Genomic DNA, 26679 nt, shown 5'->3' with positions numbered 1-26679 from the left:
AATTGTGTTTTTGGTATTAAAATAAATACGCGCGCGGGAAACAATCTTCCGGAAAGCGGATGTCGGAAATTGACGAGATGGAAGTACGCAGCGAGGCCTCCGTCAGCGTCGGGAGTGAGCCGGAAATAGGGGAATTAGATGTAGAGGTGAGCCTTGGAACCTCCCTCGTCCCGAGCACCAACTTATCCCCCTCCCCTACCGGGGAGCCGGGAGTAGTAGGAACGGCCCCGACAACCGACCAGATGTTGGGTCAATTGCTTCGAAAAATGGAAGGGATGGAAAATAACATAAAAAAAGATATGGGAGAAATGAAAAGTGGGATGGAAAATAAAATGGAGTCCCAGGGGAAGGAATGTAGGGAAGGAATGAAGGGAATGAGTGATCGATTGAAGGAACAAATGGGACAAATGAAAAGTGGGTGACACCAATGGGTGATGTAGCTTCCTGGTTGATAATTGTACCCAACAAATTGAAGGAAGTGGTTATGGGGCACGTGCATGGGACTAGGACAATGGGACATTTGGGCGTGGCCAAGACTTTGTCCAAATTACGGCAGAGGTTCTACTGGGTGAATTCGGGCAGAGACATTCAAAATTGGGTGAGATCCTGCGACCTCTGCCGCGGTAAGAAGGGACCCCCACGGGCGCGCAAGGCCCCGCTCCAGGTGTACAATGTCGGGGCACCGCTCGAGCGGGTGGCAGTAGATGTGGTGGGGCCCCTGCCAGCCACCCGCCGAGGGAATCGGTACATTATGGTGGCAATGGATTACTTCACCAAGTGGCCAGAGGCCTACCCATTGCCCAACCAGGAAGCCCGGCTGGTAGCTCAAGCTCTAGTTGAGGGATTCTTCTCCCGATTTGGCGTCCCAAGGGAGCTACACACTGACCAGGGCCGGAACTTTGAATCTGCTCTCCTGCGGTCGGTGTGCGAGCTCCTCCAAATTCATAAGACCCGGACGACTCCCCTTAGGCCTCAATCGGATGGGATGGTAGAGAGGTTCAACCGGACACTGTTGACACAATTGGCCCTCTTTACATCTGAAAACCAACAGGATTGGGACGAGCACCTTCCCTTTATATTGATGGCATACCGGACCGCCCAGCATGCGACCACTCGGTGCACCCCCGCCTTGTTGATGTTCGGTAGGGAGATGCGAGTCCCCACAGATTTGTTGATGGGACCGTCACCAGGGGAACCGGGTGAGCCAACTGTGGAGAGCTATGCAACCAATTTGAAAGCGAGCATGGAAAAGGCTCATGAGTTTGCGAGGAAGCAAATTGGGGTGGCTTCTTCGCAGATGAAAACGCGGTATGACGCTCGGGCTCACACACCTCGTTTCCTTCCCGGAGACCTTGTTTGGCTCTACTGGCCCCGGAGAAGGAAGGGGGTGTGCCCAAAACTCACTTCACCTTGGAAGGGCCCTGGGGTGGTGCTTCGGCAGGTGACTGATGTGGTGTTCAAAATTCAGATGGGCCCACATACCCTTCCACAGATAGTTCACGGGGATAGGTTGGGCTCCTACATGGGTCGGGAGGCTCCGGAGTGGATTGGAAGGGTGAGGGGGAAATTAGGTGTGGTGGATGACACTCTTGAACCTGACCAACCTGCAACTACCTGCACTTAAGGTGAGTGCTTTGAGGAGTACTGTCCCAGGCTTCAGGACTTGCTTTGGGAAATTGGGGACATGTAAATTGGAGTTGGGAGGCGGGTGAGAGTGATGACATGGCCGGTGAGGGGATGGAATGGGAGCCACAGTGTCCTGTGGGTGGCGTATGTTTTTGTGTTGTGGTTCTGTGTTTTGATGTGGTTGTGAGAATGGAACCTGGAGAGTGAGTGATGATTATTGGAGATAATGAGGGGTGATAATTGTGCTTTTGGGAAGATGTGATGGTTTAAATGTGAACTGGGGGAATTTCACATGTAGCAGGCCATGGCAAGCCTTGTAACACCTTTTACAACATCTATGAATTGTACTGAATTGTGCTGAGTTGTGTGGAGAATTGAATGGCAGCGGGGGAGGAAGTGTGTTTTGGAGTCTTGTGGGTGGGGAAGGTGTGTGTGTCCGCAGGTACAGAGCAAGCTCTGAGGAGCGATGCCTGCGGGCCCCCCTCTGCGGCAATTACCCCTGGCAGCCGGTGGTAACTGGAAATTGGAGCTCGTCGGTGGAGGGTCTGGTTGGGCGCCGCGGGGTGAGGAAGTCCCCCGGTGACCCGTGTTGCTGCGCGAAAGCAGGAGGCAAAGGAGCCTGGTGTGTGTGGAGACCCTCACCGGCGAGGTAACGGCGGAAAGGGGCTGTTGGGCTGTCATGGGGCCAAGAGGTAAAGGGGGGGGGGCAATGAACTTGTAAGTCGGTTGACTTGTTTTTGGGACTGCGGGCACCACAGCCTGATGCGCCCCCACCATCTTTTTGTGCGGTACCTCCCCGCTGCCTAGTTGAGGAATGCACACACACGTGAATGACATCAATGCCATGGTCCTGCAGGGGGTGTATTGGAAATAAGTGCTTTGTTGATTTTTGAAATGCCTTGATGACCTATGGAATGAGAATGAGTGGTTAAGGGGTCTGTGTTGCATGAATGTGGGCGAAATCCACCGAGCCGTGTCACTCACCTGTAACATCTGGACAGGGCCCGTGAAAATTTAGTGGGATGCATTGGGGATGGCCCCGCAGGTAAGGTTGAGTCTTGTGGCATCCACCGGGGGACGCGGTCTGTAGACCGGGGTATGTACAAAGGTTAGAGTTTTGAGTTTTGGAAAGATGGTTAAGTTTTGTGGTTAAGTTAGTGTTGTGTGTTGTTGTTTCCTCCCTCCACAGGAACAACGAAGAAGATGTACATACTTGCATGATGGTTAAGGGGTTCAGCATGTTAAGGAAGTGTAGGTAGGTAGTCCGACTCACTTCCCACAGCCCTTCCTGATTTATTTCGTAGGTTAATTAAGCGTGTGACAGTAAGTGTTAAGGCTGGAATGGTAGCCCTGCGGTGAACCTTGCAGGAGCTACGGTTCCAGGGGGGGGGCTGTGTTATGAATTTGGTAATGCAACATCTAGAGCTAGGTAGATCTGAATAGGTAGGTATTCGGCTGTCGTGACAGGGACTCTACATGTAATAAGTTATTGATGTTCAGGCGTTTGTCGGGGTAAGATGTATGAGTGTGGATCTACCTGGAGATTCGAGTGTTAAATAGTGAGGGGTTAAAGGTAACGCCCCTGTGAGTCTCACCTAGTAATCAAACCTTTGTCCTTTATGGCACTGCAAACCACATAAACATTAGTTAGGTCCTTAGCGCAACATTAAATAATCCCCTTTCCCTGACAAGGACTTCGTATTAAATTGACAGGAAACCAGGCCAAAAACACCACCACAATTGGCCGCCACCGTGTACACCTCCAAAGGCCTACAAACCGGGCCGGCACGTGTTATGCCAGGACCGCAGGGTCGCGTAACGGGGGAGATGTTAGGAGTCGCATGCCGTAGAGGGCGTGACCGGCGAGCTGGGACCATATGATTGGCTGAGGAGTGCGCGAATGTGACGTCATCGGGGAGAGATATATGCGACGGTCGGACGCCATTTTCGCCAGTTGAGTCTCTCTGAGTTCGCCAGTTGAGTCTCTCTGAGTTCGCCAGTTGAGTCTCTCTGAGTTCGCCAGTTGAGTTGAGTTGCGATCTGATCTCGAGTCGTCCCAGTTCGTTGAACATTCGTGACCACAGCTCGTTGCAGTTGGCAGTTGGCACTTGGTTTTTGGTTGCTTCGTGCAGCCCTGCGTTGGACCGACGAGGCCTGGTGGCGCTTGGAGGCGGAGGCAGAGGGCCGTGGAACTTGGAGCGAGGTGTGCGATCGGGCCGAAAGGAGCGGTGTTGGACGGCAGCCACAAAGACGACAAAGACCAGATAAGCCCGAATCCGCGTACACTGTACACGACGTGACTTGTTATTTTCGTATTAATCTCCCTCGTTTTGTGTTTGATATCAGTCGTGTGGGGACGTCCCGATTTAGTTATTAGTATTACCGGCGCGTGCTTTTTCACTGGCTTTACTTTTAATAATAAATCCTTATATTATTTTCTGTACATATTTGAACGCAGTTTCCTGGGTGTTTCATTTTAATAGATAAGGCTGCGGAGCCTTCGCTGCGTCCCGCCATTTCGCGCGTTGGTGTTGAACGTGAGTCCGCCATTGAGTGTTCGCCTCGGGAGTTAAAGTCTCGCAAATCGGTCATCCGTAACTGTGGTGTTAATCACGGTTACGCGACAGTATCATTTTGCTTTTTTAAAAGAATGGTAAATTGGTGAGTCAAAGTGTAACTTTGACTTTTTAAAGAACGGTAAATTGGTGAGCCAAAGTGTAACTTTTGCCTTCTTAAAAACATTGAAAACTGGCAAACCATAGTGTAACTTAAATTTCTTTTCTTTTTTAAAGAATGGTAAATTTGCAAGCTAAAGTATCATTTTGCTTTTTTTAAAGAATGGTAAATTGGTGAGTCAAAGTGTAACTTTTGCCTTCTTAAAAACATTGAAAACTGGCAAGTCATAGTGTAACTTACATTTCTTTTCTTTTTTAAAGAATGGTAAATTTGCAAGCTAAAGTATCATTTTGCTTTTTTAAAAGAATGGTAAATTGGTGAGCCAAAGTGTAACTTTTGCCTTCTTAAAAACATTGAAAACTGGCAAGCCATAGTGTAACTTAAATTTTTTCTTTTTTAAAGAATGGTAAATTTGCAAGCTAAAGTATCATTTTGCTTTTTTTAAAGAATGGTAAATTGGTGAGTCAAAGTGTAACTTTTGCCTTCTTAAAAACATTGTAAACTGGCAAGCCATAGTGTAACTTAAATTTTTTCTTTTTTAAAGAATGGTAAATTTGCAAGCTAAAGTATCATTTTGCTTTTTTTAAAGAATGGTAAATTGGTGAGTCAAAGTATAACTTTTGCCTTCTTAAAAACATTGTAAACTGGCAAGCCATAGTGTAACTTAAATTTCTTTTCTTTTTTAAAGAATGGTAAATTTGCATGCTAAAGTATCATTTTGCTTTTTTAAAAGAATGGTAAATTGGTGAGTCAAAGTGTAACTTTGACTTTTTAAAGAACGGTAAATTGGTGAGCCAAAGTGTAACTTTTGCCTTCTTAAAAACATTGAAAACTGGAAAACCATAGTGTAACTTAAATTTCTTTTCTTTTTTAAAGAATGGTAAATTTGCAAGCTAAAGTATCATTTTGCTTTTTTTAAAGAATGGTAAATTGGTGAGTCAAAGTGTAACTTTTGCCTTCTTAAAAACATTGTAAACTGGCAAGCCATAGTGTAACTTAAATTTCTTTTCTTTTTTAAAGAATGGTAAATTTGCATGCTAAAGTATCATTTTGCTTTTTTAAAAGAATGGTAAATTGGTGAGTCAAAGTGTAACTTTGACTTTTTAAAGAACAGTAAATTGGTGAGCCAAAGTGTAACTTTTGCCTTCTTAAAAACATTGAAAACTGGCAAACCATAGTGTAACTTAAATTTCTTTTCTTTTTTAAAGAATGGTAAATTTGCAAGCTAAAGTATCATTTTGCTTTTTTTAAAGAATGGTAAATTGGTGTCAAAGTGTAACTTTTGCCTTCTTAAAAACATTGAAAACTGGCAAGCCAGAGGTTAACTTAAATTTCTTTTCTTTTTTAAAGAATGGTAAATTTGCAAGCTAAAGTATCCTTTTGCTTTTTTTAAAGAATGGTAAATTGGTGTCAAAGTGTAACTTTTGCCTTCTTAAAAACATTGTAAACTGGCAAGCCATAGTGTAACTTAAATTTCTTTTCTTTTTTAAAGGATGGTAAATTTGCAAGCTAAAGTATCATTATGCTTTTTTTAAAGAATGGTAAATTTGCAAGCTCAAGTATCATTTTGCTTTTTTTAAAGAATGGTAAATTGGTGAGTCAAAGTGTAACTTTTGCCTTCTTAAAAACATTGAAAACTGGCAAGTCATAGTGTAACTTACATTTCTTTTCTTTTTTAAAGAATGGTAAATTTGCAAGCTAAAGTATCATTTTGCTTTTTTAAAAGAATGGTAAATTGGTGAGCCAAAGTGTAACTTTTGCCTTCTTAAAAACATTGAAAACTGGCAAGCCATAGTGTAACTTAAATTTTTTCTTTTTTAAAGAATGGTAAATTTGCAAGCTAAAGTATCATTTTGCTTTTTTTAAAGAATGGTAAATTGGTGAGTCAAAGTGTAACTTTTGCCTTCTTAAAAACATTGTAAACTGGCAAGCCATAGTGTAACTTAAATTTTTTCTTTTTTAAAGAATGGTAAATTTGCAAGCTAAAGTATCATTTTGCTTTTTTTAAAGAATGGTAAATTGGTGAGTCAAAGTATAACTTTTGCCTTCTTAAAAACATTGTAAACTGGCAAGCCATAGTGTAACTTAAATTTCTTTTCTTTTTTAAAGAATGGTAAATTTGCATGCTAAAGTATCATTTTGCTTTTTTAAAAGAATGGTAAATTGGTGAGTCAAAGTGTAACTTTGACTTTTTAAAGAACGGTAAATTGGTGAGCCAAAGTGTAACTTTTGCCTTCTTAAAAACATTGAAAACTGGAAAACCATAGTGTAACTTAAATTTCTTTTCTTTTTTAAAGAATGGTAAATTTGCAAGCTAAAGTATCATTTTGCTTTTTTTAAAGAATGGTAAATTGGTGAGTCAAAGTGTAACTTTTGCCTTCTTAAAAACATTGTAAACTGGCAAGCCATAGTGTAACTTAAATTTCTTTTCTTTTTTAAAGAATGGTAAATTTGCATGCTAAAGTATCATTTTGCTTTTTTTAAAGAATGGTAAATTGGTGAGTCAAAGTGTAACTTTGACTTTTTAAAGAACGGTAAATTGGTGAGCCAAAGTGTAACTTTTGCCTTCTTAAAAACATTGAAAACTGGAAAACCATAGTGTAACTTAAATTTCTTTTCTTTTTTAAAGAATGGTAAATTTGCAAGCAAAAGTATCATTTTGCTTTTTTTAAAGAATGGTAAATTGGTGAGTCAAAGTGTAACTTTTGCCTTCTTAAAAACATTGAAAACTGGCAAGCCATAGTGTAACTTACATTTCTTTTCTTTTTTAAAGAATGGTAAATTTGCAAGCTAAAGTATCCTTTTGCTTTTTTTAAAGAATGGTAAATTGGTGAGTCAAAGTGTAACTTTTGCCTTCTTAAAAACATTGTAAACTGGCAAGCCATAGTGTAACTTAAATTTTTTCTTTTTTAAAGAATGGTAAATTTGCAAGCTAAAGTATCATTTTGCTTTTTTTAAAGAGTGGTAAATTGGTGAGTCAAAGTGTAACTTTGACTTTTTAAAAACATTGTAAACTGGCAAGCCAGAGATTAACTTAAATTTCTTTTATTTTTTAAAGAATGGTAAATTTGCAAGCTAAAGTATCATTTTGCTTTTTTTAAAGAATGGTAAATTGGTGAGTCAAAGTGTAACTTTTGCCTTCTTAAAAACATTGAAAACTGGCAAGCCAGAGGTTAACTTCAATTTCTTTTCTTTTTTAAAGAATGGTAAATTTGCAAGCTAAAGTATCATTTTGCTTTTTTTAAAGAATGGTAAATTGGTGAGTCAAAGTGTAACTTTTGCCTTCTTAAAAACATTGTAAACTGGCAAGCCATAGTGTAACTTAAATTTCTTTTCTTTTTTAAAGAATGGTAAATTTGCAAGCTAAAGTATCATTTTGCTTTTTTTAAAGAATGGTAAATTTGCATGCTAAAGTATCATTTTGCTTTTTTTAAAGAATGGTAAATTGGTGAGTCAAAGTGTAACTTTTGCCTTCTTAAAAATATTGAAAACTGGCAAGCCATAGTGTAACTTCAATTTCTTTTCTTTTTTAAAGAATGGTAAATTTGCAAACTAAGGTATCATTTTGCTTTTTTTAAAGAATGGTAAATTGGTGTCAAAGTGTAACTTTTGCCTTCTTAAAAACATTGTAAACTGGCAAGCCATAGTGTAACTTAAATTTCTTTTCTTTTTTAAAGGATGGTAAATTTGCAAGCTAAAGTATCATTTTGCTTTTTTTAAAGAATGGTAAATTTGCAAGCTAAAGTATCATTTTGCTTTTTTTAAAGAATGGTAAATTGGTGAGTCAAAATGTAACTTTGACTTTTTAAAAACATTGTAAACTGGCAAGCCATAGTGTAACTTAAATTTCTTTTCTTTTTTAAAGAATGGTAAATTTGCAAGCTAAAGTATCATTTTGCTTTTTTTAAAGAATGGCAAATTGGTGAGTCAAAGTGTAACTTTTGCCTTCTTAAAAACATTGTAAACTGGCAAGCCATAGTGTAACTTAAATTTCTTTTCTTTTTTAAAGAATGGTAAATTTGCATGCTAAAGTATCATTTTGCTTTTTTAAAAGAATGGTAAATTGGTGAGTCAAAGTGTAACTTTGACTTTTTAAAGAACGGTAAATTGGTGAGCCAAAGTGTAACTTTTGCCTTCTTAAAAACATTGAAAACTGGCAAACCATAGTGTAACTTAAATTTCTTTTCTTTTTTAAAGAATGGTAAATTTGCAAGCTAAAGTATCATTTTGATTTTTTTAAAGAATGGTAAATTGGTGAGTCAAAGTGTAACTTTTGCCTTCTTAAAAACATTGAAAACTGGCAAGTCATAGTGTAACTTTCATTTCTTTTCTTTTTTAAAGAATGGTAAATTTGCAAGCTAAAGTATCATTTTGCTTTTTTTAAAGAATGGTAAATTGGTGAGCCAAAGTGTAACTTTTGCCTTCTTAAAAACATTGAAAACTGGCAAGCCATAGTGTAACTTAAATTTTTTCTTTTTTAAAGAATGGTAAATTTGCAAGCTAAAGTATCATTTTGCTTTTTTTAAAGAATGGTAAATTGGTGAGTCAAAGTGTAACTTTTGCCTTCTTAAAAACATTGTAAACTGGCAAGCCATAGTGTAACTTAAATTTTTTCTTTTTTAAAGAATGGTAAATTTGCAAGCTAAAGTATCATTTTGCTTTTTTTAAAGAATGGTAAATTGGTGAGTCAAAGTATAACTTTTGCCTACTTAAAAACATTGTAAACTGGCAAGCCATAGTGTAACTTAAATTTCTTTTCTTTTTTAAAGAATGGTAAATTTGCATACTAAAGTATCATTTTGCTTTTTTAAAAGAATGGTAAATTGGTGAGTCAAAGTGTAACTTTGACTTTTTAAAGAACGGTAAATTGGTGAGCCAAAGTGTAACTTTTGCCTTCTTAAAAACATTGAAAACTGGCAAACCATAGTGTAACTTAAATTTCTTTTCTTTTTTAAAGAATGGTAAATTTGCAAGCTAAAGTATCATTTTGCTTTTTTTAAAGAATGGTAAATTGGTGAGTCAAAGTGTAACTTTTGCCTTCTTAAAAACATTGAAAACTGGCAAGTCATAGTGTAACTTACATTTCTTTTCTTTTTTAAAGAATGGTAAATTTGCAAGCTAAAGTATCATTTTGCTTTTTTAAAAGAATGGTAAATTGGTGAGCCAAAGTGTAACTTTTGCCTTCTTAAAAACATTGAAAACTGGCAAGCCATAGTGTAACTTAAATTTTTTCTTTTTTAAAGAATGGTAAATTTGCAAGCTAAAGTATCATTTTGCTTTTTTTAAAGAATGGTAAATTGGTGAGTCAAAATGTAACTTTTGCCTTCTTAAAAACATTGTAAACTGGCAAGCCATAGTGTAACTTAAATTTTTTCTTTTTTAAAGAATGGTAAATTTGCAAGCTAAAGTATCATTTTGCTTTTTTTAAAGAATGGTAAATTGGTGAGTCAAAGTATAACTTTTGCCTTCTTAAAAACATTGTAAACTGGCAAGCCATAGTGTAACTTAAATTTCTTTTCTTTTTTAAAGAATGGTAAATTTGCATGCTAAAGTATCATTTTGCTTTTTTAAAAGAATGGTAAATTGGTGAGTCAAAGTGTAACTTTGACTTTTTAAAGAACGGTAAATTGGTGAGCCAAAGTGTAACTTTTGCCTTCTTAAAAACATTGAAAACTGGAAAACCATAGTGTAACTTAAATTTCTTTTCTTTTTTAAAGAATGGTAAATTTGCAAGCTAAAGTATCATTTTGCTTTTTTTAAAGAATGGTAAATTGGTGAGTCAAAGTGTAACTTTTGCCTTCTTAAAAACATTGTAAACTGGCAAGCCATAGTGTAACTTAAATTTCTTTTCTTTTTTAAAGAATGGTAAATTTGCATGCTAAAGTATCATTTTGCTTTTTTAAAAGAATGGTAAATTGGTGAGTCAAAGTGTAACTTTGACTTTTTAAAGAACAGTAAATTGGTGAGCCAAAGTGTAACTTTTGCCTTCTTAAAAACATTGAAAACTGGCAAACCATAGTGTAACTTAAATTTCTTTTCTTTTTTAAAGAATGGTAAATTTGCAAGCTAAAGTATCATTTTGCTTTTTTTAAAGAATGGTAAATTGGTGTCAAAGTGTAACTTTTGCCTTCTTAAAAACATTGAAAACTGGCAAGCCAGAGGTTAACTTAAATTTCTTTTCTTTTTTAAAGAATGGTAAATTTGCAAGCTAAAGTATCCTTTTGCTTTTTTTAAAGAATGGTAAATTGGTGTCAAAGTGTAACTTTTGCCTTCTTAAAAACATTGTAAACTGGCAAGCCATAGTGTAACTTAAATTTCTTTTCTTTTTTAAAGGATGGTAAATTTGCAAGCTAAAGTATCATTTTGCTTTTTTTAAAGAATGGTAAATTTGCATGCTAAAGTATCATTTTGCTTTTTTTAAAGAATGGTAAATTGGTGAGTCAAAGTGTAACTTTTGCCTTCTTAAAAATATTGAAAACTGGCAAGCCATAGTGTAACTTCAATTTCTTTTCTTTTTTAAAGAATGGTAAATTTGCAAACTAAAGTATCATTTTGCTTTTTTTAAAGAATGGTAAATTGGTGTCAAAGTGTAACTTTTGCCTTCTTAAAAACATTGTAAACTGGCAAGCCATAGTGTAACTTAAATTTCTTTTCTTTTTTAAAGGATGGTAAATTTGCAAGCTAAAGTATCATTTTGCTTTTTTTAAAGAATGGTAAATTTGCAAGCTAAAGTATCATTTTGCTTTTTTTAAAGAATGGTAAATTGGTGAGTCAAAATGTAACTTTGACTTTTTAAAAACATTGTAAACTGGCAAGCCATAGTGTAACTTAAATTTCTTTTCTTTTTTAAAGAATGGTAAATTTGCAAGCTAAAGTATCATTTTGCTTTTTTTAAAGAATGGTAAATTGGTGAGTCAAAGTGTAACTTTTGCCTTCTTAAAAACATTGTAAACTGGCAAGCCATAGTGTAACTTAAATTTCTTTTCTTTTTTAAAGAATGGTAAATTTGCATGCTAAAGTATCATTTTGCTTTTTTAAAAGAATGGTAAATTGGTGAGTCAAAGTGTAACTTTGACTTTTTAAAGAACGGTAAATTGGTGAGCCAAAGTGTAACTTTTGCCTTCTTAAAAACATTGAAAACTGGCAAACCATAGTGTAACTTAAATTTCTTTTCTTTTTTAAAGAATGGTAAATTTGCAAGCTAAAGTATCATTTTGCTTTTTTTAAAGAATGGTAAATTGGTGAGTCAAAGTGTAACTTTTGCCTTCTTAAAAACATTGAAAACTGGCAAGTCATAGTGTAACTTACATTTCTTTTCTTTTTTAAAGAATGGTAAATTTGCAAGCTAAAGTATCATTTTGCTTTTTTTAAAGAATGGTAAATTGGTGAGCCAAAGTGTAACTTTTGCCTTCTTAAAAACATTGAAAACTGGCAAGCCATAGTGTAACTTAAATTTTTTCTTTTTTAAAGAATGGTAAATTTGCAAGCTAAAGTATCATTTTGCTTTTTTTAAAGAATGGTAAATTGGTGAGTCAAAGTGTAACTTTTGCCTTCTTAAAAACATTGTAAACTGGCAAGCCATAGTGTAACTTAAATTTTTTCTTTTTTAAAGAATGGTAAATTTGCAAGCTAAAGTATCATTTTGCTTTTTTTAAAGAATGGTAAATTGGTGAGTCAAAGTATAACTTTTGCCTTCTTAAAAACATTGTAAACTGGCAAGCCATAGTGTAACTTAAATTTCTTTTCTTTTTTAAAGAATGGTAAATTTGCAAGCTAAAGTATCATTTTGCTTTTTTTAAAGAATGGTAAATTGGTGAGTCAAAGTGTAACTTTTGCCTTCTTAAAAACATTGAAAACTGGCAAGTCATAGTGTAACTTACATTTCTTTTCTTTTTTAAAGAATGGTAAATTTGCAAGCTAAAGTATCATTTTGCTTTTTTTAAAGAATGGTAAATTGGTGAGCCAAAGTGTAACTTTTGCCTTCTTAAAAACATTGAAAACTGGCAAGCCATAGTGTAACTTAAATTTTTTCTTTTTTAAAGAATGGTAAATTTGCAAGCTAAAGTATCATTTTGCTTTTTTTAAAGAATGGTAAATTGGTGAGTCAAAGTGTAACTTTTGCCTTCTTAAAAACATTGTAAACTGGCAAGCCATAGTGTAACTTAAATTTTTTCTTTTTTAAAGAATGGTAAATTTGCAAGCTAAAGTATCATTTTGCTTTTTTTAAAGAATGGTAAATTGGTGAGTCAAAGTATAACTTTTGCCTTCTTAAAAACATTGTAAACTGGCAAGCCATAGTGTAACTTAAATTTTTTCTTTTTTAAAGAATGGTAAATTTGCAAGCTAAAGTATCATTTTGCTTTTTTTAAAGAATGGTAAATTGGTGAGTCAAAGTATAACTTTTGCCTACTTAAAAACATTGTAAACTGGCAAGCCATAGTGTAACTTAAATTTCTTTTCTTTTTTAAAGAATGGTAAATTTGCATACTAAAGTATCATTTTGCTTTTTTAAAAGAATGGTAAATTGGTGAGTCAAAGTGTAACTTTGACTTTTTAAAGAACGGTAAATTGGTGAGCCAAAGTGTAACTTTTGCCTTCTTAAAAACATTGAAAACTGGCAAACCATAGTGTAACTTAAATTTCTTTTCTTTTTTAAAGAATGGTAAATTTGCAAGCTAAAGTATCATTTTGCTTTTTTTAAAGAATGGTAAATTGGTGAGTCAAAGTGTAACTTTTGCCTTCTTAAAAACATTGAAAACTGGCAAGTCATAGTGTAACTTACATTTCTTTTCTTTTTTAAAGAATGGTAAATTTGCAAGCTAAAGTATCATTTTGCTTTTTTAAAAGAATGGTAAATTGGTGAGCCAAAGTGTAACTTTTGCCTTCTTAAAAACATTGAAAACTGGCAAGCCATAGTGTAACTTAAATTTTTTCTTTTTTAAAGAATGGTAAATTTGCAAGCTAAAGTATCATTTTGCTTTTTTTAAAGAATGGTAAATTGGTGAGTCAAAATGTAACTTTTGCCTTCTTAAAAACATTGTAAACTGGCAAGCCATAGTGTAACTTAAATTTTTTCTTTTTTAAAGAATGGTAAATTTGCAAGCTAAAGTATCATTTTGCTTTTTTTAAAGAATGGTAAATTGGTGAGTCAAAGTATAACTTTTGCCTTCTTAAAAACATTGTAAACTGGCAAGCCATAGTGTAACTTAAATTTCTTTTCTTTTTTAAAGAATGGTAAATTTGCATGCTAAAGTATCATTTTGCTTTTTTAAAAGAATGGTAAATTGGTGAGTCAAAGTGTAACTTTGACTTTTTAAAGAACGGTAAATTGGTGAGCCAAAGTGTAACTTTTGCCTTCTTAAAAACATTGAAAACTGGAAAACCATAGTGTAACTTAAATTTCTTTTCTTTTTTAAAGAATGGTAAATTTGCAAGCTAAAGTATCATTTTGCTTTTTTTAAAGAATGGTAAATTGGTGAGTCAAAGTGTAACTTTTGCCTTCTTAAAAACATTGTAAACTGGCAAGCCATAGTGTAACTTAAATTTCTTTTCTTTTTTAAAGAATGGTAAATTTGCATGCTAAAGTATCATTTTGCTTTTTTAAAAGAATGGTAAATTGGTGAGTCAAAGTGTAACTTTGACTTTTTAAAGAACAGTAAATTGGTGAGCCAAAGTGTAACTTTTGCCTTCTTAAAAACATTGAAAACTGGCAAACCATAGTGTAACTTAAATTTCTTTTCTTTTTTAAAGAATGGTAAATTTGCAAGCTAAAGTATCATTTTGCTTTTTTTAAAGAATGGTAAATTGGTGTCAAAGTGTAACTTTTGCCTTCTTAAAAACATTGAAAACTGGCAAGCCAGAGGTTAACTTAAATTTCTTTTCTTTTTTAAAGAATGGTAAATTTGCAAGCTAAAGTATCCTTTTGCTTTTTTTAAAGAATGGTAAATTGGTGTCAAAGTGTAACTTTTGCCTTCTTAAAAACATTGTAAACTGGCAAGCCATAGTGTAACTTAAATTTCTTTTCTTTTTTAAAGGATGGTAAATTTGCAAGCTAAAGTATCATTTTGCTTTTTTTAAAGAATGGTAAATTTGCATGCTAAAGTATCATTTTGCTTTTTTTAAAGAATGGTAAATTGGTGAGTCAAAGTGTAACTTTTGCCTTCTTAAAAATATTGAAAACTGGCAAGCCATAGTGTAACTTCAATTTCTTTTCTTTTTTAAAGAATGGTAAATTTGCAAACTAAAGTATCATTTTGCTTTTTTTAAAGAATGGTAAATTGGTGTCAAAGTGTAACTTTTGCCTTCTTAAAAACATTGTAAACTGGCAAGCCATAGTGTAACTTAAATTTCTTTTCTTTTTTAAAGGATGGTAAATTTGCAAGCTAAAGTATCATTTTGCTTTTTTTAAAGAATGGTAAATTTGCAAGCTAAAGTATCATTTTGCTTTTTTTAAAGAATGGTAAATTGGTGAGTCAAAATGTAACTTTGACTTTTTAAAAACATTGTAAACTGGCAAGCCATAGTGTAACTTAAATTTCTTTTCTTTTTTAAAGAATGGTAAATTTGCAAGCTAAAGTATCATTTTGCTTTTTTTAAAGAATGGTAAATTGGTGAGTCAAAGTGTAACTTTTGCCTTCTTAAAAACATTGTAAACTGGCAAGCCATAGTGTAACTTAAATTTCTTTTCTTTTTTAAAGAATGGTAAATTTGCATGCTAAAGTATCATTTTGCTTTTTTAAAAGAATGGTAAATTGGTGAGTCAAAGTGTAACTTTGACTTTTTAAAGAACGGTAAATTGGTGAGCCAAAGTGTAACTTTTGCCTTCTTAAAAACATTGAAAACTGGCAAACCATAGTGTAACTTAAATTTCTTTTCTTTTTTAAAGAATGGTAAATTTGCAAGCTAAAGTATCATTTTGCTTTTTTTAAAGAATGGTAAATTGGTGAGTCAAAGTGTAACTTTTGCCTTCTTAAAAACATTGAAAACTGGCAAGTCATAGTGTAACTTACATTTCTTTTCTTTTTTAAAGAATGGTAAATTTGCAAGCTAAAGTATCATTTTGCTTTTTTTAAAGAATGGTAAATTGGTGAGCCAAAGTGTAACTTTTGCCTTCTTAAAAACATTGAAAACTGGCAAGCCATAGTGTAACTTAAATTTTTTCTTTTTTAAAGAATGGTAAATTTGCATGCTAAAGTATCATTTTGCTTTTTTAAAAGAATGGTAAATTGGTGAGTCAAAGTGTAACTTTGACTTTTTAAAGAACGGTAAATTGGTGAGCCAAAGTGTAACTTTTGCCTTCTTAAAAACATTGAAAACTGGAAAACCATAGTGTAACTTAAATTTCTTTTCTTTTTTAAAGAATGGTAAATTTGCAAGCTAAAGTATCATTTTGCTTTTTTTAAAGAATGGTAAATTGGTGAGTCAAAGTGTAACTTTTGCCTTCTTAAAAACATTGTAAACTGGCAAGCCATAGTGTAACTTAAATTTCTTTTCTTTTTTAAAGAATGGTAAATTTGCATGCTAAAGTATCATTTTGCTTTTTTAAAAGAATGGTAAATTGGTGAGTCAAAGTGTAACTTTGACTTTTTAAAGAACAGTAAATTGGTGAGCCAAAGTGTAACTTTTGCCTTCTTAAAAACATTGAAAACTGGCAAACCATAGTGTAACTTAAATTTCTTTTCTTTTTTAAAGAATGGTAAATTTGCAAGCTAAAGTATCATTTTGCTTTTTTTAAAGAATGGTAAATTGGTGTCAAAGTGTAACTTTTGCCTTCTTAAAAACATTGAAAACTGGCAAGCCAGAGGTTAACTTAAATTTCTTTTCTTTTTTAAAGAATGGTAAATTTGCAAGCTAAAGTATCCTTTTGCTTTTTTTAAAGAATGGTAAATTGGTGTCAAAGTGTAACTTTTGCCTTCTTAAAAACATTGTAAACTGGCAAGCCATAGTGTAACTTAAATTTCTTTTCTTTTTTAAAGGATGGTAAATTTGCAAGCTAAAGTATCATTTTGCTTTTTTTAAAGAATGGTAAATTTGCATGCTAAAGTATCATTTTGCTTTTTTTAAAGAATGGTAAATTGGTGAGTCAAAGTGTAACTTTTGCCTTCTTAAAAATATTGAAAACTGGCAAGCCATAGTGTAACTTCAATTTCTTTTCTTTTTTAAAGAATGGTAAATTTGCAAACTAAAGTATCATTTTGCTTTTTTTAAAGAATGGTAAATTGGTGTCAAAGTGTAACTTTTGCCTTCTTAAAAACATTGTAAACTGGCAAGCCATAGTGTAACTTAAATTTCTTTTCTTTTTTAAAGGATGGTAAATTTGCAAGCTAAAGTATCATTTTGCTTTTTTTAAAGAATGGTAAATTTGCAAGCTAAAGTATCATTTTGCTTTTTTTAAAGAATGGTAAATTGGTGAGTCAAAATGTAACTTTGACTTTTTAAAAACATTGTAAACTGGCAAGCCATAGTGTAACTTAAATTTCTTTTCTTTTTTAAAGAATGGTAAATTTGCAAGCTAAAGTATCATTTTGCTTTTTTTAAAGAATGGTAAATTGGTGAGTCAAAGTGTAACTTTTGCCTTCTTAAAAACATTGTAAACTGGCAAGCCATAGTGTAACTTAAATTTCTTTTCTTTTTTAAAGAATGGTAAATTTGCATGCTAAAGTATCATTTTGCTTTTTTAAAAGAATGGTAAATTGGTGAGTCAAAGTGTAACTTTGACTTTTTAAAGAACGGTAAATTGGTGAGCCAAAGTGTAACTTTTGCCTTCTTAAAAACATTGAAAACTGGCAAACCATAGTGTAACTTAAATTTCTTTTCTTTTTTAAAGAATGGTAAATTTGCAAGCTAAAGTATCATTTTGCTTTTTTTAAAGAATGGTAAATTGGTGAGTCAAAGTGTAACTTTTGCCTTCTTAAAAACATTGAAAACTGGCAAGTCATAGTGTAACTTACATTTCTTTTCTTTTTTAAAGAATGGTAAATTTGCAAGCTAAAGTATCATTTTGCTTTTTTTAAAGAATGGTAAATTGGTGAGCCAAAGTGTAACTTTTGCCTTCTTAAAAACATTGAAAACTGGCAAGCCATAGTGTAACTTAAATTTTTTCTTTTTTAAAGAATGGTAAATTTGCAAGCTAAAGTATCATTTTGCTTTTTTTAAAGAATGGTAAATTGGTGAGTCAAAGTGTAACTTTTGCCTTCTTAAAAACATTGTAAACTGGCAAGCCATAGTGTAACTTAAATTTTTTCTTTTTTAAAGAATGGTAAATTTGCAAGCTAAAGTATCATTTTGCTTTTTTTAAAGAATGGTAAATTGGTGAGTCAAAGTATAACTTTTGCCTTCTTAAAAACATTGTAAACTGGCAAGCCATAGTGTAACTTAAATTTCTTTTCTTTTTTAAAGAATGGTAAATTTGCATGCTAAAGTATCATTTTGCTTTTTTAAAAGAATGGTAAATTGGTGAGTCAAAGTGTAACTTTGACTTTTTAAAGAACGGTAAATTGGTGAGCCAAAGTGTAACTTTTGCCTTCTTAAAAACATTGAAAACTGGCAAACCATAGTGTAACTTAAATTTCTTTTCTTTTTTAAAGAATGGTAAATTTGCAAGCTAAAGTATCATTTTGCTTTTTTTAAAGAATGGTAAATTGGTGAGTCAAAGTGTAACTTTTGCCTTCTTAAAAACATTGTAAACTGGCAAGCCATAGTGTAACTTAAATTTCTTTTCTTTTTTAAAGAATGGTAAATTTGCATGCTAAAGTATCATTTTGCTTTTTTAAAAGAATGGTAAATTGGTGAGTCAAAGTGTAACTTTGACTTTTTAAAGAACGGTAAATTGGTGAGCCAAAGTGTAACTTTTGCCTTCTTAAAAACATTGAAAACTGGCAAACCATAGTGTAACTTAAATTTCTTTTCTTTTTTAAAGAATGGTAAATTTGCAAGCTAAAGTATCATTTTGCTTTTTTTAAAGAATGGTAAATTGGTGAGTCAAAGTGTAACTTTTGCCTTCTTAAAAACATTGAAAACTGGCAAGCCATAGTGTAACTTACATTTCTTTTCTTTTTTAAAGAATGGTAAATTTGCAAGCTAAAGTATCCTTTTGCTTTTTTTAAAGAATGGTAAATTGGTGAGTCAAAGTGTAACTTTTGCCTTCTTAAAAACATTGAAAACTGGCAAGCCAGAGGTTAACTTAAATTTCTTTTCTTTTTTAAAGAATGGTAAATTTGCAAGCTAAAGTATCATTTTGCTTTTTTTAAAGAATGGTAAATTGGTGAGTCAAAGTGTAACTTTTGCCTTCTTAAAAACATTGAAAACTGGCAAGCCATAGTGTAACTTACATTTCTTTTCTTTTTTAAAGAATGGTAAATTTGCAAGCTAAAGTATCCTTTTGCTTTTTTTAAAGAATGGTAAATTGGTGAGTCAAAGTGTAACTTTTGCCTTCTTAAAAACATTGTAAACTGGCAAGCCATAGTGTAACTTAAATTTTTTCTTTTTTAAAGAATGGTAAATTTGCAAGCTAAAGTATCATTTTGCTTTTTTTAAAGAGTGGTAAATTGGTGAGTCAAAGTGTAACTTTGACTTTTTAAAAACATTGTAAACTGGCAAGCCAGAGATTAACTTAAATTTCTTTTATTTTTTAAAGAATGGTAAATTTGCAAGCTAAAGTATCATTTTGCTTTTTTTAAAGAATGGTAAATTGGTGAGTCAAAGTGTAACTTTTGCCTTCTTAAAAACATTGTAAACTGGCAAGCCATAGTGTAACTTAAATTTCTTTTCTTTTTTAAAGAATGGTAAATTTGCATGCTAAAGTATCATTTTGCTTTTTTAAAAGAATGGTAAATTGGTGAGTCAAAGTGTAACTTTGACTTTTTAAAGAACGGTAAATTGGTGAGCCAAAGTGTAACTTTTGCCTTCTTAAAAACATTGTAAACTGGCAAGCCACAGTGTAACTTAAATTTCTTTTCTTTTTTAAAGAATGGTAAATTCGCATGCTAAAGTATCATTTTGCTTTTTTTAAAGAATGGTAAATTGGTGAGTCAAAGTGTAACTTTGACTTTTTAAAACATGATAGATTGGTGGGTGAGCCAATTTGCAATTTTTTCTTATTTTTAAAGAATGATAAATTGGCATGACAAAGTGTAACTTTACTTTTTTTTTAAGAATGGCAAATTGGTGAGCCAAATCAAATGGAAGACCAAATACTGCATTGGAGTCATCAGGAGGAACCAAAAAAAGTAAAGAGCAAAGATGGAGTCATCAGGAGGAACCTGAATAGGATTCGGGTTTCAGCTGCTACTCCACAACGCTCAAACCCATCCAGGCACAGCCAAGTGAACCTTACAGAAAAATATCTACAAGATTTCACTTCTCCTTAAGCAGATAGATAAAGAAAGGGAGAAATAAAGAAAAAGCATGAATTAGAATGAATAAAAAGAAAAGTGAAAAAGTAGAAAGAAATATGAAAGGAACAAAGAAAAAAGATGTCTGGAAGAACCCATTTTGCAAGGCCATGACGATGTAAAGTTTACCATTTGCTTTTTTTTGAAGCATGGTAAATTTGTGAGCCAATGTGTAACTTGCTTTTTTAAAGAAAGGTAAATTGGCATGACAAAGTGTAACCTTGTCTTTTTTTTGAAGAATGGTAAAATTGTTTGCCAATTATATTTTAAATGGTAATTAGTGTTTCAAATTACTAAAGTGTTTCAACATAAAAGATGAAAAGCACTGATGTTTCAATCCTTACCCTTCATCAGTCAGGCCCTACCCTTTTTACGCACCTTTTAACTGGTTAGCAGGAAGGTTTTTTCCCCTCATTTTTCCAGTTGTTCATTCACCTGAAGGAATAATAAGCACAGGACTGCCCATGGTTCTTTTGGAAAAACCACGGGTGTTGTTATTGTTGTTGTTTGGCTCTGGACGGTTCTCTCAAACAGGCCCTCTCCACAGTTTAATATTCAGGACATATGTTGATTAATTGTTATATTTGTTTGTTTAACCCATGCTGTTCCTCCATCATGATGCATGGTGTGTGGAGCATGGCCAGTGAGAACCTCCTTCAGCATGTCACATAGTCCTCACCTTTTTAATTCAGAATGCATCATAATGACACCGTGTCGTTGAATGGCACACTCATCCATTTGCTAACTCACCTGTGCCCGGACATCTGCCAGCTTTCCAGCATGCTCGGCCGCATGTCCGAAAAGCGCCACTCCGAGCCGCAGCACCACGTCACTGTGGTTTATGTGGTTTTGTAATGCAGGTCGCTTGCGCTCCCACAGACTGCTTCTCAATATGGAACCTTCAAGCTGTAAGGCATTCAGAGAGGTTCAAAATTGGCAATACAGGGATCTTTTGAACCGAATCAAAAATTGATCAAAACCAATGTTTCACACTTAGGGTCCAAAAGACTTGCCATCGTGCCATTCTGTTTGTGATATTCAACAGTTTTTCCGATCATTAACTTCTTTAAATACAGAATCTCGACACTTAGATTATGCTAAATGACAGAGGGTTCCTTTCTCTCTGCACTTCCTTTTGTTTAGTTGCGTCCTGATCTAATCAGTGATCTAGCTCTTCCATGAGCCTTGACTATGTATTAAACAAGACCGAAAGTCTAACAACCCAGGCTTGTTTGATACTTTAGTTGAAGGGGATAGTATGACCTGGGTGGGGATACCAACATGAACATCACAAAAACCACCACATCCACGAACAGGGGCACGCAGTCCATGCTGGCACGGGATGGAGGGTGCACCTCTCCGGCACCGAGACCATCAGAGGGTCGGTCACTGCAGAACCACATAGGCCTCAGAGGCAGAACCCCAGCACCGAACCATGCGATACAGGAAGCTCAAGGTGTCAGGACAATCATTATGAATCCATATTGAAGCATTGGAACTCCCTTGTTTGCTAAATTTAAATATTAATTAGAATAAACTAAAAACAAAACTGCAAAACTTAAGGACTCTTTTCACCCCGAGACACACGCACGATACCGGCTAATCCCGGAATTAGTTTATTCTATGTTTCGAGTCAACAATGAACAAAAACCATACACCGCTTCAATCTAGAAACTTTGCAATCACGACAAAGGGATTACAGTGTTACGATTATATTTACTATATTATTATTATTACGAAAACGATTCTACTGTATTAAGAAACCTGGGCTAATTAGTCCGAAGCGGCCTGAAGGTGAGGCATGAAGGCATGAAGCCTAAGGCCTATAAGTACTGTGTCATTGGAATACCCGTAAAGTCTATGCTTTCGATATTTGATGGTCATTTTAACAATCGGTTTGTTTGTTTCACACTGAATGAAAAACGTTAACATGAACGATATGTTCGACCGTTCATATGACGTATAGGTTCGACGATATGTTCGGCCTACACGAAATTGGAATCAAAATGGCGGTGTGCGGAGTCAGCCGCCGTACTGCCGTAATATCACCCCTGTCATGTGATCAGATTCTCAGCTCTGATTGGTATACGTTTGAGGAGACATACGGACAGACAAACACTGTTCTAGATGGCTTTGCCCTATAGGCTATGCCGTAAAAAGGGAGAGACCAGCATGTTCAAGCGCACCACCTAGGTCACGCTGTGTTCATGCCTCGTCATCACTTCAGCCTTTCCTCATATCAGCAATTGACCCTTTTGTGAGACTTTTCATTAAACAGTATTTTTATGAATAGTCGACTTCCCAAGATGTTTCAAATAGTTTTCACTAACACTGACTCAATTTGGCATCTGTCCGGTGTTATTGAACTCACCCAGGTCGAGGTAATTACCAATGAAAAGGGAACAGGAGGTAACTATAAACAAGGAATGTAAAGGGATCCGAAAACATTTTCACATCAATGCACGCAGGCAGTCCTTCACACATCCCATGTATACCATGCTCTCCTTTCTCACTCGATCTTTAACCAGTTTGTTTGTTGTTTCCCCCCCTGTGTGAAGGACTCTTATGTTGGAAGCATTCATACCATTTATTACATCGACAGACAGGCCAGACCATCTTGTATCCACCTCGACAAACTTGAATTCTCTCTGAATGCTTCCACCATATTCCCACTGGAAAATTTGCCCCATCACTGCACCACCTGAACCGACAAATTCTGACGTCACAAATCCCCTCCCTTGCACAGCACTAATGAAATGAAAGGAAATAGAGAGATGGAATGAACACAGAGGCCTGCATGTAAGAGGGTTGGGTTAGGTAGGGTTAATCGGAGCAGAAAACATTTTGGATAGGTATGTGGTGGAGGTGTGACATGCGATGATGGTGCAACTACTTGAAGCCTTGGAGGGAAGAGTGGGATTGAATCTGTTCTCAAAGGCGATTTCACAGATGGTAGTGAAGAACAAAAGGGTAAAGTTGAGAAAAGATAAAGTAGAAAGTTGAAGTGTGCAGTCAGCAATAAGAGGGTTTACTGGAAGAACACATACAGTGCATTCAGAAAGTATTCAGACCCCTTCACTTTTTTCACATTTTGTTATGTTGCAGCCTTATGCTGAAAGCCCGCTTGGAGGTTGCAAAAAAGCACCTAAAGGACTATCAGACTGTGAGAAACAAGATTCTGCGGGCTTTCATGTGTCTTTCATTGAGGGGAGGCTTCCGTCTGGCCACTCTGCCATAAAGCCCAAATCGGTGGAGTGTTGCAGTGATGGTTGTCCTTCTGGAAGTTTCTCCCATCTTCACACAGGATCTCTGGAGCTCAGCCAGAGTGACCATCGGGTTCTTGGTCACCTCTATTACCAAGGCCCTTCTCCCCCGATTGCTCAGTTTGGCCGTGCGGCCAGCTCGAGGAAGAGTCCTGGTTGTTCCAAACTTCTTCCATTTAAGAATTATGGAGGCCACTGTGCTCTTGGGAACCTTCAATGCAGCAGAGATTTTTTTTTGTAGGCTTCCCCAGATCTGTTCCTCGACACAATCCTGTCTCTGAGCTCTGCAGTCAGTTCCTTCGACCTCATGGCTTGGTTTTTGCTCTGATATGCATTGTCGGCTCTGAGATCTTATATAGACAGGTGTGTGCCTTTCCAAATCATGTCCAATCAATTGAATTTACCACAGGTGGACTCCAATCAAGGTGTAGAAACATCTCAAAGATGATCGAGAGAAATGGAAGGCATCTGAGCTAAATTTCAAGTGTCATAGCAAAGGTTCTGAATACTTATGTCAATGTGATATTTCAGTTTTTTTCTTTTTAATAACTTTGCAAAACTTTCTAAAATCCTGTTTTCTCTTTGTCATTATGGGGTATTGAGTGTAGATTGATGAGGGAAAAAATGAATTTAAACGATTTCAGCAAAAGGCTGCAACATAACAAAATGTGAAAAAAGTGAAGGGGTCTGAATACTTTCTGAATGCACTGTACATCCTGGGTCGGAGTGGTGAGAGGAAGCTAGACCAGAGAGAGAGGCGATAAATCAGAGGGGCAATACTTTTGTGATTATTATTATTATAATAAACTACAAATTGTACAATAGTTATAATGAAGAACTGGTTTTGCTCATGAAGGCTTGTGCCGATCTGGTAGAATAATGGTTGAAATCGAGGCATTGTATCCGTGTCGTGTGAAGCAAGGAGAAGCTTACTTTTCGGGTATTAACCGCTAGTCAGAGCAAAGGAGGGATTTGCTTCCCTATTTTGCTCCAATGAAGGGTTTTACGACCGAAACGTCAGCCTCTTGCCACCCATGCTGGGTAGCAAAGCGTAAATCAACATTCTGCACATTTCATATCATGACCGACTTGGGATGGGCACATGTACGGGACGGAAGACCATTTGTACGTTTAATGTTCTGTTCAAACGAAGATGCCGTCGACTGTTTGTGTTTTGGTCGAAAGTGTCCTTGGAGAATCTGAGATGTGACCTGATCGAAACAGTTTATAATTTGATTTCTTTTACAGTGATCGATTTGGATGTTGCAACACAATGAAAATATGTGTACAAAAATGGAGTTCATTTTGAGTTTCGCACCAATTGTAACAGGTAAGGTGCTGTAATCTATGAGTACCTGCACAGGCAAGCATGGGGGACAGATGTGCAATCGATTATTGTTTTTATTGATTCCTCATTGTTTTGTGTATTGCTCACAATGCCTGTTTTGGAATTTTTGGAGTACTAAACCCATGAATGATGCTCCTTAATCATGCTGAACTCCTACTCTACCTGTCTCCCTATCATTTGGAAAGGCCGTCGGTTTGTAACCGTACACACCTTCTGTTCCGTGACACGGTATCTCCATAACAGAACCTCTTGTTTCTTCGCCCGCTCGTTGACTCGTAGCCACGAGAGACCGATGGCAGGAATTATTTATCTGGAGTGGGTGCTTCATCGGTGTTGCTGATGAAACCTTTATAGCTCTGTCTGCCACCACATTCTCAGGGCGTGAATTCCTTTGCTCCTGATTAGCGTGCCCATCTCGTATCGCCGGCGGTCCTGAGCTTGACCTCAGTCCATGCTGTGGATCGCGCTCTCTGTCATGTCAATTTGGCACAAACTGCTTGGCGCGCCAAAAAGCACTTCGGATATATATATATATACAGGGTACAGGGTCATTCTGGGTGATTCTGGGTGTACAGAATATATATATATATATATATATATATATATATATATATATATATATATATATATATATATATATATATATATATATATATATATATATATATATATATATACAATATATACAATATTGTATATATATATATATACTAGCTACACGCGTCGTTACTGAGGAACGGGCTTATTTTAGCTGAGGATAATGACTGTACCTGAGTTGCTGTGTTGTCATGATTTACACCAATCACAATACAAACAATTATTTTGCACAAATTTATTTGTAATACACGTGATATCACATTTTATAAACAATTGAAGTTGAAAAAAAAAAATTTCCCAAAACAATTCCAAAAAAAAAATAATTGGAAAATGTTTCAATAAAAATACCCTTAGGACATACCGACGAGAGAGATATGTGCATACCAGAAGTTTGGTACGATTTCACAAAAGTTTGAGAAAGTCGTTCAGTGACAACACAAGACAGCACAACACAGCACAAGACAGCACAACACAACACAAGACAGCACAAGACAGCACAACACAACACAACACAACACAACACAACACAGATATATATATATCACGTTCTAAAAAGACACTTTCAAGATTGGGAAAGCTTCTTCTTTCTGTGAAATGATATTTGTTATTTAGACTTGAGACACGAGTGCTCAGGTTCACTACCACAGTGGTGTGGATGTCATTTAATGGGCCAGTGCGATGTCACTTTGTCATTTCATCAATTATCCTATGAGTATATAAAACAATTTGAAAGTTGTTGAGAATTTATCCAACCGAGATTACCTGGAAACGTTCCCTGGAAAGGGCCAGCCTTTTTGTTGTGCCCGTCCCAGCACACGGCTCAGGATGCTGAGATCCCAGGTTGGAATCTCGTATTATGTGTTGACTCATCCATTGGCTCCATACGTCCTTGTCATTCATATAGGTGTACGTCATTGTCTCCCTACGTTTTTGTCATACACTTGATTTATAAACAAGGGCCACCCTTGGCTTGTCTTGACGAACCTTTATCGTGCCACTGCAGGACTGACGCCGACCTTATTATGGTCCATTATTTTTCTTGCATACAAATTGGGATCATTGCAGTCCAGTGGAGCCTTTACGTAAGCTACACAACAACAACAACAACAACAACAACAACATGCATTTTAAGGCCATTTTCCCTGCTAGAGCGGGGGTTAGCCTTGCGGTCCCCATGACAATCTTCTCCATTTTGCCCTATTTTCTGCACCTCCCCTTGTTAACACCCTTGCCCGCATTTCTTCTTCCACCATCTTTAGCCAAGTCTTTCTCGGTCTTCCCCGTCCTCTACTTCCTTCTACATTAATTTCCATCACTCTTCTCAACCAGTCACTTTCATCCTTCCTCAACACATGACCAAACCATCTCAACCTGTTCCTCTTCACAGCATCAATCACAGGCTCTATTCCCATCATCTTTCGCAATTCATCATTTGTCTTCCTCTCTCTCAACGATACTCCGCACATCCACCGAACCATTCGCATTTCCACCCTTTCCAGCCTTCGTTGCTGCTCTACGTTCATTACCCATACATTAGCTACACAATGAACCTTAAATGATTGTTCGATAAATAAATCATGCTTTGTTTCGCAAACAAATGCTGATGTCATTGCTCGACTTAACCATATTAGTTATCTATCAATAAAGTGGGGGCAAACGAGTCCACAATAAATGATTGGTCAAGAAAAACAGGTTAAAGGTAAGGTAGGCCTTTGATCATGTTTTACGAGACTTTGGATCTTTGTTTTTTTCTTATAGCAAGATTTACCTGTTTGCC

The 26679-nt window shown here is 35.3% G+C and overlaps 2 protein-coding genes across 7 annotated transcripts in view; one reads left to right on the top strand and one right to left on the bottom strand.

Annotated features, from left to right (window-relative positions):
* Positions 1–26679, top strand: part of MCPH1 (microcephalin 1) — a 243684-nt gene that overhangs the window by 162065 nt on the left and 54940 nt on the right. The gene's annotated exons all lie outside the window — the stretch shown is intronic.
* The window catches only part of LOC137422902 (angiopoietin-1-like), a 94228-nt gene that overhangs the window by 41457 nt on the left and 26092 nt on the right, over positions 1–26679 (bottom strand). The window contains exon 2 of the mRNA XM_078774950.1: positions 20445–20600. Coding sequence (XP_078631076.1) covers positions 20445–20600 — 156 coding nt within the window. The remainder of the gene's footprint in view (positions 1–20444; positions 20601–26679) is intronic.

This window comes from Myxine glutinosa, chromosome 3 (genome assembly GCF_964187855.1).
Source record: "Myxine glutinosa chromosome 3, kmMyxGlut1.1, whole genome shotgun sequence".
In the NCBI taxonomy this organism is placed as follows: Eukaryota; Metazoa; Chordata; class Myxini; order Myxiniformes; family Myxinidae; genus Myxine; species Myxine glutinosa.
Note: the sequence above shows the minus strand (reverse complement) of the source record. Positions and strands in the feature narration are given on the sequence as shown.